Source organism: Dipodomys ordii, unplaced genomic scaffold (assembly GCF_000151885.1).
Source record: "Dipodomys ordii isolate 6190 unplaced genomic scaffold, Dord_2.0 Scaffold40, whole genome shotgun sequence".
Taxonomy (NCBI): domain Eukaryota; kingdom Metazoa; phylum Chordata; class Mammalia; order Rodentia; family Heteromyidae; genus Dipodomys; species Dipodomys ordii.
Genome location: NW_012267256.1, coordinates 9,613,377 through 9,633,602, shown reverse-complemented (window position 1 = coordinate 9,633,602; position 20,226 = coordinate 9,613,377). Strand labels below are relative to the sequence as shown.

General features: G+C 38.3%; 1 protein-coding gene across 1 annotated transcript in view; it reads left to right on the top strand.

Moving 5' to 3' along the window:
- The window catches only part of Mamdc2 (MAM domain containing 2), an 81,797-nt gene that overhangs the window by 43,275 nt on the left and 18,296 nt on the right, over positions 1–20,226 (top strand). The window contains exons 9-10 of the mRNA XM_013018399.1: positions 11,236–11,329; positions 13,438–13,590. Of these exons, the coding sequence (XP_012873853.1) occupies positions 11,236–11,329; positions 13,438–13,590 (247 nt within the window). The remainder of the gene's footprint in view (positions 1–11,235; positions 11,330–13,437; positions 13,591–20,226) is intronic.

Sequence of the window (20,226 nt, the reverse complement as noted above, 5' to 3'; positions counted from 1 at the left end):
TTCTTCTTCTTCTTCTTCTTCTTCTTCTTCTTCTTCTTCTTCTTCTTCTTCTTCTTCTTCTTCTTCTTCTTCTTCTTCTTTCTTCCTTCTTCTTTCTTCTTCTTTCTCTTCCTCTTCTTCCTTCTCATCCTCCTTCTCATTTTTATTCTTTTTTTGGCAGTCCTGGGGTTTGAACTCAGGGCCTTTATTCTCACTTGCCTGATGTGACTGATACTCTACTTCTTGGACCACATCTCGGTCAAGCTTTCAGCCAGTGTCTTGTGGTTCACCTTCAATCGCTATCCTCTGAATCTTAGCATCTTCAGTAGTTAGGATTACAGGCGTGATCTTAACTGACTGCCTCTACTGTTTATTTATTTCTTCTTAGGAAAAAATGTAGGGAAAAAAAAGAGTTGAAATTTAAGTCTGTGATTCCGATTTCCTCATTTTTAAGTCTTCCTTTTAAGTGTGCTCTTAAGCAATAACCATATGAACAACTGTAAAATACCTAGCACCTTAAACTTTTGAAGGTAACATTTATGTTGTCTTCAAATAAAAAAGCAGGCCTTGAACATTCCTGGTAAGATTTATAAATAGTGGCAGTTTAATAGCAAGACATCTTGTTATTAAAGGGATCAAGGAACTAGGAAAACAAAACCATTGTGCAGCAAGATACACGAGAGGTGATAAATTTCCCATTAGATTTCCTAATGTCTGGGAACGCTGGAAAAGACTCCTCTGGTATATTAATGTATCAGCATAATTAAAGCAGAGTGACTGCATGGAAAGTAGAAATAGCAGAGTCATAAATTACTGACACAATAATCAACACATTATAGACTAAGGTGATTGTAGATTAAAGTGGTTTTCTGCCCAGGTAAAGGAAAATTATGCCATCAAATGGGACAAGTTCTAATGTCCAATGAAATTGAAGCTAGGCATGGTAAAAGAACTTATTCTTCATGGTTTTGTTAGTTTGTACCAGTACCTTGGATTATACCTATGACCTGAGCACTGTCCTGGGTTTTTTTGCTCAGAGCTGTTTCTCTACCACGTGAGCCACTGCTCTATTTCCAGTTTTTTCTAGTTAATTGGTTGAGAATTGCACAGATTTTCCTTCCTGGGCTGGATCCAGACTGTGATTTTTAGATGTCAGCTTCATGTGTAGCTAGGATTACAGGCAGGAGCCCCTGGCACTAGCCCCAGCTAGTGTTGAGTTTATAACTGGACTCAGCATCAGTTATCAGTCCAAGAATTTCACACAATGTTAAATAAGTGCAAGAGAGAAATGCTCTTATTTGCCTTCTGCCTTATTTCCTGTATTGTTGATGGCTTCTATATTTCATATCAACTTATGCAGAAATGACTGGAAAGACGGCTTAACACAACTAGTAGTTGTAAACACCTAACTCGCACAAGGGTAGTGATTATGATCATGTTGCTGCATTCTTTCATGGCTTCCTGAGTAATTCATATTGTGCAATATCACCGAGTTGGCACAATTCTCCTCCCACTTTCAGCAAAGACAGAATAGATATTCTTTTTCCATAGTTTTACTGAAGGCTTAATTAAGTGAACATTTACTCTGTGACATATTTACAAACCTGAAAATGCTACTTCCCCTCATACTCCCAGATACCTATCTTGTGAAGATCTTTCTGCCTCATAACTGCTGCATTTTAGGGACTCTTTCCAAGATGGATGAGCAACACTATTCTTTGATGATAACGTTTGAGGATCTCCTAAAGGTCTGAACTCAGAAGCCAGCTAGGTTTTGGCAGGTTTCTGTTGATTCAAGCTTAATTCATAAAACTGGAAATTGATGACTGGCTTATCAAGAAAGGCTCTATAGATGTATCAGAGGAACAACACCTTTGTGTGTGAATGCACATATGTGCATGTGCGTGTGTGTGTGTGTGTGTGTGTGTATGTGGGGGGGGGTATATGCATGCATGCATGGATATCATCATCCTTTTCTCCCTCTCTTAGGTTTCTTTTTGCAGACACTGTCTACTCTTGACTTTTTAGAACCCACCACTAGAAGTCTCTATACAGCCAATCCCAGACCTTTCTTGTGGCATCTCCTTCCAAACCACTGATGGACCAAGAGCCTCTGCATGCTAGTCAATATTGAGCTAGGTGTGTAGCCACACAATGCTCACAGACAAATAGCTATTAAACTAAGACATTCAGTTTGAATTTGATTCGAAATAAGAACAGTCTAATAAATATAAAAGACAGATGTCAAACCAGAAAAAATTTGCACCAAAGTCTTAAAACATTTAATAAATATGTATAAAATTACTCAAATAAACAAAAAAGAAAACCGAATAGGAGAGACTCTAGGATATATGCAAGAAAAATACAGATATAACTGGAATATTCAGGCACAAATACATACAGCCTTGTTTACAATCAAATAAATATGTAAATAATAAAGTAACACATTTGTTTATCAGCTGGATAAAAGTATTTCAAAAATATAATTCCCTGGAATGTGATGTTTGTGTTAATAACTATTTATCCTATATTCTGCTTGTACTGCTTATCAATCAAACAATAAATCTTTTATTTTAGAAACATAATTATATATACATGCATATATAATAAATATAGCTCTCTTTATTAAAATAGTAATTATACATTAAAATATATTGTCACTTTAAACATGCACATTTTATATTCATAGAGAGATATAATCTTTGTAATTGTTCTTGGGTAAAAAACACAAGGCCATATGCATGCTAGGCAAATACTCTATCACTGAGCTACACTCCCAGCATCATAAATGTATACTTTCAGGGGTTCCAAAGTGTATATATTTTGGAAACAGGGAATTTTAATAAGCTTAGGCTAGTTTCTTACCTTTGATCCTCTGTCTCTGCCTCCTGAGTTCTGGGATTATAGGTGTGTGCCTCCAAACAATCAGAGCAATTATTTTTTCAACTAACAACTTAAATCCATATATTTTAAGATATGTATACATATATTGCATATACATATATATTCACACATATGTATATGTGTATAAGCATATTTATATGTGTATGTGTATAAAACATTATCCTGAAATTATAAAGATGCAGGGAAATAAGGATTCTTATAAAATAGGTTCTGGTATAAGGGCAAATTGATGTAATATTTGATTACAACTTAGCTACATTTATACTTAATAAAGCCCAAATATACATACTTTTTTTTTTTTTGGTCAGTTATGGGGCCTGAATTTTGGGTCTGTGTGCTGTCCCTCAGCTCTTCAGCTCAAGGCTAGTGCTCTACCACTTGAGCCACAGAACCACTTCTGGCTTTTTTCTGCTTATGTGATGCTGAAGAATCTAACCCAGGGCCTCATACATGCAAGGCAAGCACTCTACCACTGAGCCATCTTCCCAGCCCTATACATACATTTTTATACTGCAATTCTACTTTTGATTTATAATAAAAAAAAAGGAACATGGTGGCCCACAAAGATATATCTACCATTGTTCATCCAAGTAATGTTATATACTATTGAAAAATGGAATCTGCCAATTGTTTATTATTAAGGTTGATTAAACAACTTGTGGCACAGCTTAAAAGGATTTAACATTATTAGGGCTTTTAACCCCCAGTTCTTCATCTGTACTTTGCCTTTGGAATCACTAAAGATTGGTTAGCACTTGTCTTTGTCTCTCAGACATGAGGCTAGCCGAGTCATTATTCCAGTTTGGGTATTTCCAAGGAAGAGCTAAAAGTATCTGCTGTCTTCTCCTGACAGGGGAGATATTGGTCTGGAGCAGAGTGACACCTTGGGGACCCAGACAAGGACCTAGATTCTCCCTTGTTTGTTCTTTATTGGTTATATTTTGCATGTCTTCTTGTAGGTCTGATATTTGTAGGTCTTCCAAATAAGCCACAACAATAACTCTATGTTGATAGCTACTCCATGTGATGACAACTCAATTTTCAGTGAATTATATTCATCACATTGACCTGGAAATTGTTTGTTAGTAAGCACACTTAACGAAGGTGGGCAAAAAATAAGCCACCTTTTGTGTCCATCTAGCATTGTGATGCTAAGCTGCTGTGGAAGAAGAGAAGAGATTATGACTAATTCCACATTAGACAGTTTTCAATCAGCCAGGTTTACGTGGGACTCAGTATTCAGTGCTGGGTTACTGATGCAGGAGTGGACAGATGCAATACTTTTCCTCCCCATCATAAGAGTTACAAGGATGCTTCTACTGTAAAAGATAGATTAACAGGAGTGAAGCAAGGAATATAGCTAGTGCAAGTTTTATATGTCATGGAAGTCTTCCGAAACGAAGACAAAAAACAAACAAACAAACAAGGAAAATTCTCTAAACTTAGGTCTGATTAAGTGGAAATATAATTGAATGAAAAAGAAATGAGTTTGCCAGGTACCAGTGGCTCATGCCTGTAATCCCAGCTACTCAGGAGGCTGAATGAGCCCAGGCCCTGTGTTCAAACCCCAGGACTTTTAAAAATCAGATCTCTGAAACCAATAAATTCAGGGATTTGGGGATGTTTACTACACAAATGGCCATGAAAATTTTTGGCTGTTGGCCTGTATTCCACTGTAGTATGGCCTCCATCCCAGAGCTAATGGCTTCTATGAGCAAATAGACTTGCACTAGAGAAATCTGGAAGCTAGTCAGTCTTTATTACTTGTCAAAACTAAAAGTTGAATTGAATCAGATGAGTCTTTTATAAAAAGAAAAAATAAAACAGATGGTGAAGGGGGAAAAAAGCATGGGTCAGCTAAAGATTTATTTAAAAACACATGGTCTTTCTGTCCTTGGGAGGATACACTAACTAAATATAGCATGTGCGGGAGGCATGCGGTTACAATTTAGCACCTATTTCCCAAACTCTGACCAGGTTCTAAGAATGCTAAAATCTCTCCCTTGTCTCGGTAACGCTCCACTTCTACATTTAGAGATTTGTGAAAATTCCATCCTTTCTGGCAAATGTTTTAATGATTTGGAATTTTTGTATTGTTTTCCTTTTGGTTTTTGTAGTTTTAAAACTCCTATAACTCATTGCCAAACAGCTGAATGAGCATAAGCGACTCATTCCATCTCTCCTGTACTTGTGTGGGGAGTATCTTAATGCAGGACTCTGGAATTTATCTCACTGGATTATAGTAATTTTGTGAATAATTGTTCCATCAACACTGCAGTTTGCCACAGCCAAATTTATCTGTGCGAATGATTTCAAAGGATTGTTAGCAGGATCAGAAGAAAAGTTAAATTTAGCCAGGAATCTAACCATTATAAATAGTTGAGGTCTACCACTGTTAACAAGAGCAGAACTAGAGTTCTTTGAGGGCTGTGGGTAATTTATGACTTTGTTGATGTAGTATCAAAATGTTTCTGTCTAGAGATAAAAGGCTATTTATGGAAACTGGAATTTACATGCTAATTATGAGCCCAAATGGGACTATTTTGTTGGTACACTTGGTGTTGATTTAACCCAACAACTCACCCTTCTATGTCTAGCAAGCAGGCCATGGAAATTACTTTGAAGGGCAGTGGAAAACTAGTTAATTCAGGAAGAGTTTAGCAACTTAATACAAACAATCCTTTTTAACTACACAACAAAGGTTTTATCTTATTATGTTCCACAGCTCCCTACAAAGTTTTTCCTTTGCCTTTCTCTTCCAGATCCTGTTCTCTCTTGGGTAGGGCTTAAATGCTGACATTTAAGTGAAAAATCAGTAAAACAAATTCTCTTAAAAGCCAACCTGCATGGTTTGAGAAAGTGAATTTCTGAGAAACCTGTCTGACTACCATTTCTTTCTTTAGTGTTGTGATGCTGGTGATTAAATCCAGGGCCTTGTGCATGCAATATAGCAAGGACTACCTCCCCAGATCTTGGTCTTGGGAACTTCACCCAGGAGATTTTCTGGAGGGGCAATCTAGACCTCTTTACTAATACAGTCTTGAGTTTCAGTTTTTATTCAGTTCTACTCTTCACCTTCTCACAAAAATAAAAAAATGAAGACAGTAATGATTATGTACGTTATGTAAAGGTTACCTTCCTTTTAAGTACTACTGCTTTTCATTATGTTTTTTTAGAGAGTAGATCATTATTTTCTTGAAAGGGAGAAAGATAAAAACAGAATCGATTCTATTGCCCTTTGACAATCATAATTTTCAGAAACAGGATACTGGAAGAGAGAGCCTTGATAATCTAGACAATGATTACTTGGTTTGAGCATTAGTTAAGTGACTTGCCTTTCTGCTTTGTTTTGTTCTCAGGGATTGATGATATTTCATTGACTGTTAGAACCACCACCTGGTGATGTGCAGAGGAAAAGAAAACTAAATTGAGTCATGTGTGTGTGTGCACATGTGTGTGTGTGTGTGTGTGTGTGTGTGTGTGTGTGTATGTGTGTGTGTGCCAGTCTTGAGGTTTGAACTCAGACCTGGGCACTGTCCCTGAAGTTTTCTTTTTCTTTTTTTTTTGCTCAAGGTTGGTACGCTAACCACTTGATTGACAGCTCTATTTATGGCTTTTTGAGTGGTTAATTGCAGATGACAGAGAGTCTCATGGACTTTCCTCATTGGTCTGGCTTCCAACTATAATCCTCAGATCTCAGTCTCCTAGGAAGCTAGAATTACAGATGTGAGACCCTGGCATTGTTAAAATGTAAAATCTGTCTTTTTCTGAGCAAGGAAAATAAACTGGTTGAAGTCAACAATGAATCCAAAATGAAGCAACATCTGCATGTGCCTAGTACAGAGACTGCACATAACAAAAATGTAGCAAAGTGGGGTTTTATAACCCACACAGCTGTTTACGCTACTCTTTAGCAATACTTTTCAGACAGGTTGATTATGACCATCAAGAGACATTTGACAGCGGTGTCTGGAGTCATTCTTGATTCTCATGACATCCAGTAGGTTTATACCTGTGAAAGGCCCACTCCCTCTATCAGCTGAGGAAACCAATAACTTGGAGACCAACTGATGATAGAAGAAAGCTTTATTGACAGTGAGCTAGGTACTTAAAGATGGCTTTCAACCAAACTCTCTCTTGCCAGGGATCATAGGAATAAAAGCTTACAAGAGTTTTCTACAAAGTCTAGCCACAGCCAGGTAGGCACCAGAATGGTCATTAATTCTTACAATAATTAGTCCTCTTGGCATGGTTTTGATATTGTCCGCAAGTCACGAAGTATACCTGCAACATTAAGATGACTGACTAGTTTGTGTTATGGGTGCTGTTCTTTCCATACTCTTTTTCAGGCAAGGTTGACTTTATTGGTTAATTATTTGGAGAATGAGGCTTAGAGGAGTGAGATAAAACAGAAACAGGGAAAATAGTCTTGCTAATATTAAGAACCAGTTAACCTACACATCCTGCAGTACGCTGGACATCCCACAAAAAGAATTATACAGCTCCAAAATATCAGTAGTACTGAGGCTCAAATGTCATGTTGTAGATTTAAAAAAGCATATACAATGTCTTTTTTAGTATAATAAATAATAAATTAAGATGGGTGCCAGTGGTTCATGCTTACTCAGGAGGCTGAGATCTGAAGATTGCAGTCTGAAGCCAGCTCAGGCAGGGAAGTCCACGAGACTCTGATCTCCAATAAACTTCCAAAAAGCTTCAAGTGGAAGTGTTGCTTAAGAGATAGAACACTATGGGGCTGGGAAGATGGCTCAGTGGTAGAGCGCTTGCCTTGCATGCCTGAGGCCCTGGGTTTGATTCCTCAGCACCACATAAGCAAAAAGAAAAAAGCCAGAAGTAGTGCTGTGCTCAAGTGGTAGAGCGCTAACCTTGAGCTGAAGAGCTGAGGGACAGTGCCCAGGCCCAGAGTTCAGGCCCCACAACTGGACCAAAAAAAAAAAAAAGAGAGAACACTAGCCTTGAGCAAAAGAAGCTCAGGGACACTGCCTAAACCCTAAGTTCAAGCTCCAAGACTAGATAAAAAAGAAATAATCATACAATTGATTCTTCACAAAAATCTGTGAAGCTCTTTATTCACTGTTAACTTATGTTTCCAAAGTTGAGGTAAGTAGGTTTCATCAACCATAAATATTTCCCATCAAAACAAAATTTCATCGAGTATTACTAACACCCTCAGGACTAAAACCTATAGTGCGCCAAGACAGATTGATTTACACAAATTCAATTTGCATAAATTTCAAGAAATTTGCATAAAATCAGGAACATCTGTCTAAGCTAAAATGTAAGCTATATTTTACTTGATCTGTCATCTTTTCTCCTTTAATAGATATTAATATATATTCAAGTTGTCTAAGCTGTTGTTTTGTTCTACCCCACTGTTTAGAGATAGTCAACTATCTGAAATACTTCCTGGAATCACATAAACACTTTTGATAAAAATGTATAAGCAAACACTTGATCAACCTTCTTAAGAGTTTAGGCTATAGATGGTTCCCTTCTTATCACATTCTATCACCCAGAGGCAAAGGTTTTAAATAGGTCAAGATGTTTGGCTTTTCCTTTGTCCTTCCTGTCTTAACCCAGAAAAGGCATCTGCTTGCTTAGTCACTGAATATCTGAAAATAACCTCTCCATCTCAAGTAGCCTACAAGATATAAAATGGCAGCTCCCAGGTAACAACACACATGATCAGCATTATCCATCTTGAGGTGGGAAATTCAGTGTGTTAGACCAGAGAACGTACATCCTATGTCTTCTGTATTTGGAATACTGGCAGATGAATGCTAAACAAAGCTGAGGTATGAGGACATGTTTCAGTCTAATCAGTAGATGACTGACTTTGGGATTTTCTGTCATGCAGAGCATGTGGTATGGCTCCTATTCCAAGTGTGGAAATGCTGTAAGATAAAGAATTCTGCTGTTTCCTGCTGTTACTTAAAACATCTTTAACATTTAATTCAATTCATGGTGGCAGTTCACAAAGTATTTGAGATGACATAAAAGAGCCAATGGGATCTATCCAATAGGACTTTTGATAATGAGGAAATGTTATATATCTATTATGTCCAATTCAGTCAACCAGAAACTATAGGTAGCTACAATGTTAAGAATTTTGCATCCTAGCTGAATAAATTAATTTTTTATTTAATTTTAATTTAAATGGACATGTGTGCCTAGTAGCCACCATAATCAATAATGTCAGCCTAGGGAAGTACTAAAATCTAGGGAAGTACTAAGTCATCATTCTAAAACAGGTACATTGATTCTTTTTTTTCTTTTCTTCAAATAATAATGATAAATTATAGACTTATTTAGAAAATAGTAGAAAATGCTTCATATAATTTTATGAGTAACATAATTACTATGCATTTTGTAAAATTCTAAGCTTTTTCTATGTATTTTTTGTTGAATTAGGTAACCTGTCTTTTGATTTAGCATGAGAGAATATATTTCTTTTCTACTGAATAATATTTTTAAGCCATCGAATCTAACGTTTGTTATTTCTCCAAGTGTTGTAGCAATGTTTATTTCTTTTCTTTTTGAAATTTTGGATTGTTTCCTTTGTTTGCATGCTTGTTTGGTTTCGTGGTCATTATAAAATAGTGCTACAGTAAACACTGAAATCCTGTTCCTATTTCTCCTCTTCAGAATACATTATCATGCAAAATGTTTGCGTTTTATGCAAGGAAAAATTTACATCCTTTCCCTCCCTCATTTTCATTTTGAAAGAGTACTTTTGATTATACTTACGGGGGAAAATGGACTTGAAAGCTGACAAAAGGAAAGAAAGGCAAGACTTTTCTCTCTGCAGCCCAATTAAATTGATAAATTTTGAGGCAGATTAATATTCCTTCCCATGTAACCATAAAAAATGCTGATAAAATATAATGGTATTCAGGGCTGATGGCACAGACATTTACCTTCCAAATGGAAAATAAGATCCTAGGCATAAACCCTGCCAAGAAAATATTTTACATATATAGATTCTCCTTAGAATCTCTAAAAATGAAAAAATGGCAAAGGAATAAAAAAATCCAACTCTGTTTTGCTTTGTTCTTTGTAAATGTACAGAGTTATACATTATCACATCCCCAAACCATCCTACTTACAATGTAAAGTGATATGAATATAATACAAGTAAACCTTCACACATTACATGATTAGGAATTATTCTTGGAATCTTAAACATCTTAGATGCATTTTAGATGCTAGTAAGCTATTACATCATTTTTTAAATTTTCTTTTAAAACCAAGCTTCCATGTTAATGCTCTGATCCATCAACATACAACCAGAACCTTGCTTATCAGCAAATAAATTAATCCATAATACTTTGAATATTACAATTTGGAAGTGAGGTATTACCAGCATGCATAAGTAGTTTCAGCTTCTGTTTGTTTCATTCCTTGTCTTCATTAGAATTGAGTTTTGTCATTAAGGAATTGAACATTGACTGCATAAGTGCATGTAGTAATTAAACATTAAGTTATATATGTGAAACCACTTTGGAAATCACAAGAACCATAAAAAATATTTATATTTTAAGAAGTGTTCTTTGGACATCATATGCATGAAAAGTAGCTTTTAAAATTGGCCTAATGTAAAGAAATCCAAATTTCTCTGTCTCTATCTCTGTTTCTGTCACTCTCTCTCTTTCTCTCTTTCTTTTTTCCTTTTTCTTTCTCTCTCACAAAGAATTTAATAATTTATAGTATGGATTTATTTTTCCCTCACATACCACTATAAAAATGTTTGGACCAATAAAATAACAGCAGTTGGGGCTTTTGTTAGTGAGACCAACTGGGGACATAGATCTTTGTCTTGGAAATGGAACATAAGTCTCCAGATGGCAAATTGCTGGCACTTCGTTTACAATGTAAATACAGCACATTGCCAGAAAGTCATTTGAAAAAAAAATCAATAGTGTTTATACTGGAAATGTTTGAAAAATGCTTGGAAGGCCATCAACTCAATATGCACTTGGTAGACTATCTAGGGAAAATATTTGAAGCCTGTGAGCTTTTTTTGTTTTCTATTACCCAGTTAACTTGTTGCTTTCTTCACTCTTACTGTCACTTATTTAAAGATGCCTCTAGTTTTTGCATTAGTATGAACAATATATCATTATGCAGTTGACTCTGCTTAAAATAGTGTAATTCCAGGGCCATATACCAGTGGAAAGCATTCTCTATGGCACTGTATTCTGATTTGCATGTGGGCCATGAAGAAGAGTTGAACACTGCTTATGCAGGGCCATTGTGCTAAGGAAATCCCAGGTGGGAAGACTCCAATATTTTAGCTAACAGAATCCATAACTTGACTCTTATGAATTGCAGGTGGTTTTCATGAGCCTATGCAAAAGTTTTTGGGACTGTGGACTTGTAGCCCTGGATGATATTATGATACAGTTAGGAAGCTGCAGGTCTCCAGGTAAGAGGGCAATCTTTTCAGCTGTCTCTTGGTCCAATAAAGGACATCCAGTTCTTCTAAGAAATGTACATTTAATCTACACCAGTCCATCCTTTGCTTTTCTTTACCGATGTGCCTCTCTATAGGGCTTGATAATGAGCTTTGGAATTTAGAAATGTTTCCAAGCCGGGTGTCAGTGGCTCACACCTGTAATCTTAGCTACTTAGGAGGCTGAAACCTGAGGATTATGGTTCAAAGCCAGCCTAAAGCAGGAAAGTCTGTGAGACTCATATCTCCAATTAACTACAGGAAGTAGCACTGTGGCTCAAGTAGTGGAGCATCAGCCTTGTGCAAAAATTGCTGAGGGACTGCATCCATGCCCTGAGTTCAAGCCCCATGACAAAAAAGAAAAGAAAAGAAAAGAAACAATGACTCAAATGAGTTGTGTGTCTTCGTACATATAACTTAACCCTTCTAGCTTCATATGTAAGGGAAATATGAACACACGCCTGAATATCAGAGATAATACATATACATTTTCTAACATGGGACCTGGCAAAACAAACAAAACAATGTTTTAAAAGCAAATATCACTGGGCACTGGTGGCTCATGATAGTAATCCTAGCTACCCAGGAGGTTGGGATCTGAGGATCCCAGCTTGAAGCCAGCCTAGGCAGGAAAGGTCCTTGAGACTCTTGTCTCCAATTAACTATTAAAATGCTAGAAGTAGAGCTGGGACTCAAGGAGTAGAGCACTAGCCCTGAGCAAAACAGATAGTAGTGCTTAGCGATAGTGCTAGGTCCTGAGTTCAAGACCCAGGACCAGTGAAGAGGACAGGGGAGGAAGAGGCAAGAGCTTGCTAAGAATCTGGATGTAGAAAGATGAAATGAAGTTCAGCCAAAGTAGAAGTCTGCAGTGGTTTGGGAGGCAGTATTTACTGCAGCAAAAATAATTAGTAGAGTTTTTGAAGTTAGCATTGAAAGATGAATAGTTGTCTTTGGAAATAGAAAATAAGGCTCTTATTAATAAATAATAACTCTTTTTGTGTGCAAGTCCTGGGGTTTGAACTCAGGGCCTGGACACTGTCGCTGAGCTTCTTTTTTGGTCAAGGCTAGCTCTCTACCATTTGAGCCACAGAGCCACTTCCAGCTTTTTTTGTGTATATGGTACTGAGGAACCAAACCCAGGGCTTCATGCATACTAGGCAAGCGCTCTACCACTAAGTCACATTCCCAGCCATAACAATTCTTAATATATGTCTTACTACTAATTATTGAGAACTTGTTCTGAATACTTGGCATATATAATCTCATTTAATCTTTGCAAACTAATGAAAAGGATACCATTACTATTCCCATGTTACAGATAGGAATACCAGGCTCAGAGAAATTTATCATTTGAATAACGGAGCTCTGTGTGCACATGTACATTGAGTTCCCTTACATGTCTTGTCCTTCAAGGCAGCTGCAGCTGAGCATCAGTGGCTCACTTCTGTAATCCTAGCTAGTCAGGAGGCTGAGGTTTGAACAGTGTGGTTCAAAACCAGCTGGGGCAGGAAAGTCTGTGAGACTCATCTCCAATTAACCACCAGAACACCAGAAGTGATGTTGTGGCTCAAAGAGATAGAACACCAACCTTCAGCAAAATAAAAAAAACTCAGAGACAGTGCCCAGGCCCTGATTTGAAGCCCCACAACCAAAAACAGAACATAACAACAGCTATGAAGTTATTCTTGGGATTTCCTTCACTCTCCATGGATTTGTGAAGAAAGCTCCTGCATTATGCAATTTTATTATTTTTTTCAGATTTTCATAGAGGAAAATCTATCTCCAATTTTCAGAGTTTTGAAGCTTATAGGCACAAATAAATTCACAGGTTAGGGAAAGCATATATTTTTCTCAAGGTAGATTTAGATTTATAATTTGGACAGGACCTCTGGTAGGGTAGAGACCGTAACAGGAGGCGATTGTGTGGTATCGGTGGGCCTCCGGGGGAAGCCTGCCTCTCCATATGTATGACATTATGGCCAGACACCTCTTAGACAGGCAGAATGGGCTGCCAGGGAACCATGAGATGCATATTCATTGTAAATGTCTCAGCAGTTGCAACACCTGCTGTTTCCTTGCAGAAAGACTTCCACCTCCACCTGGAGAGTGTACTTTCGATCAAGATGAATGTGCATTTACGCAGGAGAAAAGGAACCCGAGCAGCTGGCACAGGAGAAGGGGTGAAACTCCCACCTCCTACACAGGACCCAAGGGAGATCATACTACTGGGGTAGGTGAGTTAAGCCATATGGTGTTATTTCTCAAGGAAACCTTCACAAAGCAGCATCCTAGGGGTAATTATTGCATTCCGAAATGGGCAAATACGTCTTGGGTCTAGAATGAACGACATATGAATATCTACACACAAAGGAGAATTCGGCATGTGATTTGAAAGTCATTCTTTCTGTGTCTACTTATGTGTATTATTTTCTGTTTATTCCTTATGTATAGTATGAGGGTATAAGAGGGCTTACAAAAATAACCAAAGAGAAGTAGATAAATGAGAGAGGCCAGGCACCAGTGGTTCATGTCTATAATCCTAGCTATTCAGGAAGCAGAAATCAGAGGACTGCAGTTTGAAGCTAGCCCAGGCAGGAAAGTCCATGAGTCTCGTATTTCGAATTAGCCACCAAAAAGTCAGAAGTGGAACTGTGGCTCAAGTGGTAGAGTGCTAGCCATGAAAGAGGGGGAAACAAACTCAGAGACAATGCTCAGGCTCTTAGTTCAAGCCCCAGGATGGACACATGGAAAAGAAGGAAAAGATAAATGAAAAGAAAAGGAGGAAAGGAAGGAGGAAGGGAGGGAGGAAAGAAAGGAAAGAGGAAAGGAAGGAAGGAAGGAAGGAAGGAAGGAAGGAAGGAAGGAAGGAAGGAAGGAAGGAGGGAGGGAGGGAGGGAGGGAGGGACAAAAGTTGGGGGAAAATAATCATTGGAAGCAGAACCAAGGCTGAGGGTTAATATATAAAATGTATGGGCTGATGGGAAGAATGCATACCAGTTTGATTCCAAGGTTTCTAGAGTTGAAACAAAAATAGAAAATGTATTTGTGAGATATAATTCACAACCTGCTTAGGGTGAAAACTCAGAGTATTGTGAATCAAAGGAATAATTTTCCAAAAAGAAAATGTACAAATTACTTTCAGCATTAAGAATTATAAGGAAACTCCCAGAATCTCTGAGACTTTAGCTGAAAAGATCCCAGGAAGTTGAGGTGATAAATAGAAAGACTATATATGTTAAGACTATTCTGATAGCTTGTAACAGAAAATAGAACTCAAACTGACTTAAGTGGAAAGAAATCTTTTATTAGACTTTGGAACAGAAAAAGGACAGCATGGAGCTAGATATGGTGGCTCATGTCTGCAATACCAGCTACTAAGAAGGGGACGGTTGCGGTCAGACTATATAGAACTTAGCAAGATTCCATCCCAACAAGTCAAACATGGTTGTGTATGCCTGTACTTCCAGCAATAAGGGGAGTACAGGTAGGAGGTTTGTGGTCCAACCCTGAGCAAACACATGAGACATTATCTAAAAAATAACTCAAAAGCAAAAGGGCTGGGGACACGTGCCCACGTTCAAGTAATAGAGTACCTGTCTAGATAGTTTAAGACCCTGAGTTCATATCCCAGTACTGCCAAAAAGAAAGGGATGCAGAGGATAAAACCATCACTTATGAAACCATCTTACTCAATTTACTTCTCTGCGCTTGCTTTTCTGGATTGGCTTTAATCCTAGACAGATCTCCTACTATGGGAGGAGCGTGACAATAGTAGCTGTGTCTCATAGACTTTCGATACTGAATCAGAGTAAAGAAAGAATTCCAACAAAATATCACCATTGACCTTCATTAGCTCTGATTGGCAGCATTTTGAGGCAGGATACTGTAAAACTCACTCTGAATTCCCACAGGACTTAGCGTTACATTTTATACATAACAGACATGCAAAAGGGTCTATGAGAGGAATAAATGAATTAATTAATCGATAAACTTTCGCTGGCACATGAAAGAATAATCATTTATATAGCAAGATCTACAAAATGGGATTGTGGGAAGGAATCAGTTTTACTTTAAGAGCAGTAATGTTGATTCTAAGTCAGTTTTATCTAGAGTCCACTGGAATTAAGATAGGATATGTATGTGCATTTGGGGGGGGAAATATCAATAGTAACTAAATAGGCCATAATAAGAGGTACTTTAATGAGTATCATGAAAGATGGCCATGGTGTATGGCGGGGGGTGGACTTAGAGTTCAAAAGCTCACAAAATGCTTTGGATAAGGAAGACAGGAAGAGCAACATAGTGGTGAACAGCGGAAGGAAGGAATCCCGAAGAGGCCAAGAAGTCTGTTGTAAGCAGACAGTGCAACAGGCCCTGTACTTTGAACTTGGAATATCCTAAAATTCTTGTATCGCTGAGTACGAGACTCTAGAAACGTCATTTATAACCTGAAAGTTTCTGTTTTGTCATTCCAAAAATGAGAAAATGATTTAACCTATTTACCCGCCTTCAGAAAGCAGTCTACGTTCAGGATGTCAGTGAGATAGTTTTCTTGTGGCTTCTCTGCCTCACCTGGCCTTTTCTCTGTGTCAGTGTAGCCTTGACATCTCTTCCTATGGCATTCATCATATTGGATTAAGGCCCACCCTACTAACCCCACTGTAACTTCATTAACTCTTTAAATGCCCTATCTCCAACTACAGTTGTATGCTGAAGCACTAAAGTTATGGCTTCAACATAGATAATTTGGAGAGACATACCTCAACCCATAAGACAGTTCTTCCCAGAGATTAGTGCAATGCACCGAACATTGAAAGTAGACGCTTAAGTGACTGACAACCTGCCCTTGTCCTGCTCCTTGTGTCTACATGATAAATTAATTTTGTGACCTCAGGTTGTTTGACTTGTAGACTATGTCCTACTTCCTTCTCCTATCCGCAAAAATCTAACAATAATCTATGCAATAGATATTAAATTACTCAGAATTAAACTCCTTTGCTTAGATTATTTTGGGATTATGAGATCATTTGTTAGCTTTGTTTAAAGAGAACAATGTACTTTGCTTGCTTTGTCTCTTTGAAAAACTTAAAAGGATGTTTCAGCTGACTGGGGTGAAACTTCACAGTAAACATTGAATGCAAAACCTTCCTAACGTGTTCAATATTTATTCTGAGGGAGTATTTGATGCATTAGATGAAACTCTCTGGTGCACAACGCAGACTGCTGAATTTTTAAAGCAAATTATTTCTGTGGTCTGTCTTCTTCATTCTTCATTTTACCAATTTTAATACAAATTCCTGAAAGCTTCTTGAGACACCTTTTAGTTTTTTCTAACTAAATAAAGTCTTTTACAGGTTGTAATTTTTTTATTCCTAGGTGCAACCACACAAATGAGAAAACAGATGTTGCTATTCTGAACCCAAGCTACCCTCAGGTGTAAGGCAGTGGGTTGCAGATGTTTTGTTTATGCTCTTCTTTTTTTTTTTTCTTTTGGTCAGTCATAAGGTTTGAACTCAGGGTCTGGGCACTGTCCCTGAACTCTTTTTTGTTCAAGGTTAGCGCTCTATCACTTTGATCCACAGCACCACTTCCATTTTCCTGGTGGTTTATTGGAGATAAGAGTCTCACAGACTTTCCTGCTCATACTGGCGTTGAACCGAAGAGCCGAAGATCTCAGAGTAACTAGGATTACAGGCATGAGTCACCAGCACCTAGTATTGTTTTCTGTTCTTCAAATCACTTTAATAGCAATTTCAATGGGAGAGATAATAAGAGTACCAAACGTTTATTGAATATTTCACCCATGCAGGCATTGTGGGGAATCTTTCGTTACATCCTTACTACTACTTGTAGAGTAAGTAGATGGTCCCCGTTGCAGAAGTTCAGAGAGGTGAAATGCCCTGCCTGCATTACACAGTAGCCACTGGTAAAGTAGAGCCTGAACTTCACTCAAGTGTGCTTGTCTATAATGACCAAATTTGTTCCATGCTACTTCATCACAGTCTCCAAGCCTACACGGCACTCAGAGTTCACACGTGACCCAGAATGACCATGGCGAAAGCATCACCAACTTTCACATAGCAATATAAACTCACCATGAACATATGTCACATCAAAGGAGGGAATTGCCTTCTCTTCGAAAGGCTATGCTTAAACTAATGATATACATGAGTCTCATTAAAAACTCATCAGCAGAAAGAAGCTATATTTTTAAGCTAGTTCCAGTATCTGGAGATCAATACTGCGAGTTCAACTCGCACCTATTGTATAACCTCAACAGAGAGAGAAGTGGCTTCTTCTTGCCCTGGTATCTAATGGTTGAGCTAAGTGAAGTTGTTATATTGGCTCTCAGATCACAAGGTGCCAAGAGCTACCTATGCAAAGACACCTTTTTTGCCAGTTAAGGGGCTCAAACTCAGGGCCTGGGCATTGTCCCTGAGCTTCTTTTGCTCAAGGTGAGCACTCTACCACTTGAGCCACAGCACCACTTTTGGCTTTTTCTGTTTATGTGGTACTAAAAAATCAAACCCAAGGCTTTGTGCATGCTAGGCAAGCACTCTACCACTAAGCCACATTCCCAGATCCTCAAAGACACTGTTAAGACAACTTTTGCTTGTTAAAGACACCAGTTTCAGAACAGAAGCTTCAAATGTCTTAGAACTGGGAATGATCACTAATGTTAGAGCCCTTGGGCCTCTAAGGTTTTGACTCCTTCCATATTTCCTGAGCACTTGATATACATTATGCACCAAATAAGGAACAAAGGGCCCAGAATTATAACCAGCAAAGTGACGAGGATTAAGCTCTACAGATAGTAAAACTTTACTGAAGGCAGCGCTAGCTCTCACGGGGAGTTGATGGAGAATGAGTTGGAGTTAGTCAGAAATGGAGTGAGGAAGCAATTCAGGATGAGGAAACAGCAGGTGTGAGGCATAAAGCCCTTAAACAACAGGGCAGTTTTCTGGAATGGTAAGTTATTATGCTTGGTTGGCCTGCAGAATACTGTCAACCAGTATTCCCAAGAAAGTAGACTTGGATGCATGCAGTATGTTGGAGATATTCCAAGGAGCAGGGGTGTAAGGCAAAGGCCTTAAAACAAAGACTAGGAGAAGATTTGATACAAGGATTCATCAGTGACGTGTCCATAGCTACAGCTAATTGGTTGCTTACTCATGTGGGAACATCTTGGAAACCATGTTGTAGGTCTCAGGACCATAAAGGAGGAGAAAGGAGAAGTATTTATCCAAAGGCTCGCTCTCTCTCTGTCTCTCTCTCTCTGTCTCTCTGTCTCTCTCTCTCTCCAGAGATATATACCCATCATTGGCTCCACACAACTCCCTGATTTCCAGGTTCTATTCACATAAGTTTGGACTCATTGTCTCAAGGTTCAAGCCAGGAATGACTCTTGAAGGCTCCACACCAAAGGCAGGAAGCAATAGGCACTTAACTTGAACCCAAAATAAGGTATCTATCAAGTTGCCTCTGGGTCAATTCTGTCTTTTCACTTCCTATGCTTAAAGCTTGTCAATCTATGTGAGAGAGGGAGGAGAGAGAGAGAGAGAGAGTCAGAGACAGAGAGACAGGAATACAAAGCTGCTTTATAGACAGCTGCATTAGATGGTCAGTCAATATATGTCCCTTAAATAAAAAAGAAAAGCTCAGAAAAGCTAAGCTATAAATATGTCAGGTTATTGTGTGTATGTCAGAATCAATATATCATTTCAGGTTAAACAAAGACAAGCCCTGGGAAGAGAGCCCTTCGGTTTGCTGCCACACGGGTCAAATAATGCCAATTATCCAGGAATGGAGCTTTCAAGAAGTTCCACACCATTTTGCCCCTTCCAGAGGCTTCTGGGCTAATGTTTCTCACAGCTGCCTTAGTTATAGAGCTTGTGGTTTTCAATTCTGTCACAGAGAGATAGGCTAGGGCTAGCACAAGTGAAAAGGTCATTCTGCTTAGCAAGATTCAATCTGCTTTCTTAAATAGACACTCTTGGGTTGCTGCAAACCTTTAGTTAATTCCCAGAGACCTGAAAAAAGTTGATTTTGACCTTTTCCTATTGATTTGGCCAATATTCTCATTGCTTTTCAGAGGGTCTGATTTTCAAAGTTTGTAGCTCCATCATGCTGAACCCTCCCTTCATTCCCCCCAGTTGTTTGCCTTTTAACAGATTTAACAGATTTTTATTCTTCAGCTTATCCACTTTTAATATATACATATGTGTATATATACAATCTATATAATATGATTATATAGTGTGTATAGTGTATATATAGTATGGAGAGAGAGAGAGCTAGCATTGAACCCCCCCCACACACACACAGGGAAAGTGGCCTACTACTGTACTTATACCCCCAGCCCTCAACTCTATTATAACTCACATTATTAAATTATTACTCAGTGATTTTACAGTCCTGTGTCATCACTGCACATATGGATCACCTGCTCCCCCTACACATATTTCTTTAAATATCTGATAAATTTGATTGAATAGCAGACAATGTGATTGAGAAGATAGGGAAGCCTTCAGTGATGGTGTTTTCCTCCAGAGAGGATTCAACCAATTCTCAAGTAGACTATGAGAGAGCTCACCAACCTCACATGGGAGTGTACTTCTTGTTTCTATGTCTATCACCAGTTCTCCAAGAATACATTCTGGAATTTAATTAGGCACTGACCTTTTTCATATGTCCTAGACTAAACATTTTTTATCTCTTGAGCTGGAGAGATTACTGGAAACTCCACTTTGTTTTTGTTTTTTTTGGGGGGGTCCAGTGGTGGGGCCTGAACTCTGGGCCTGGGCGCTGTCCCTCAGCTCTTCAGCTCAAGGCTAGCGCTCTACCACTTGAGCCACAGCGCCACTTCTGGC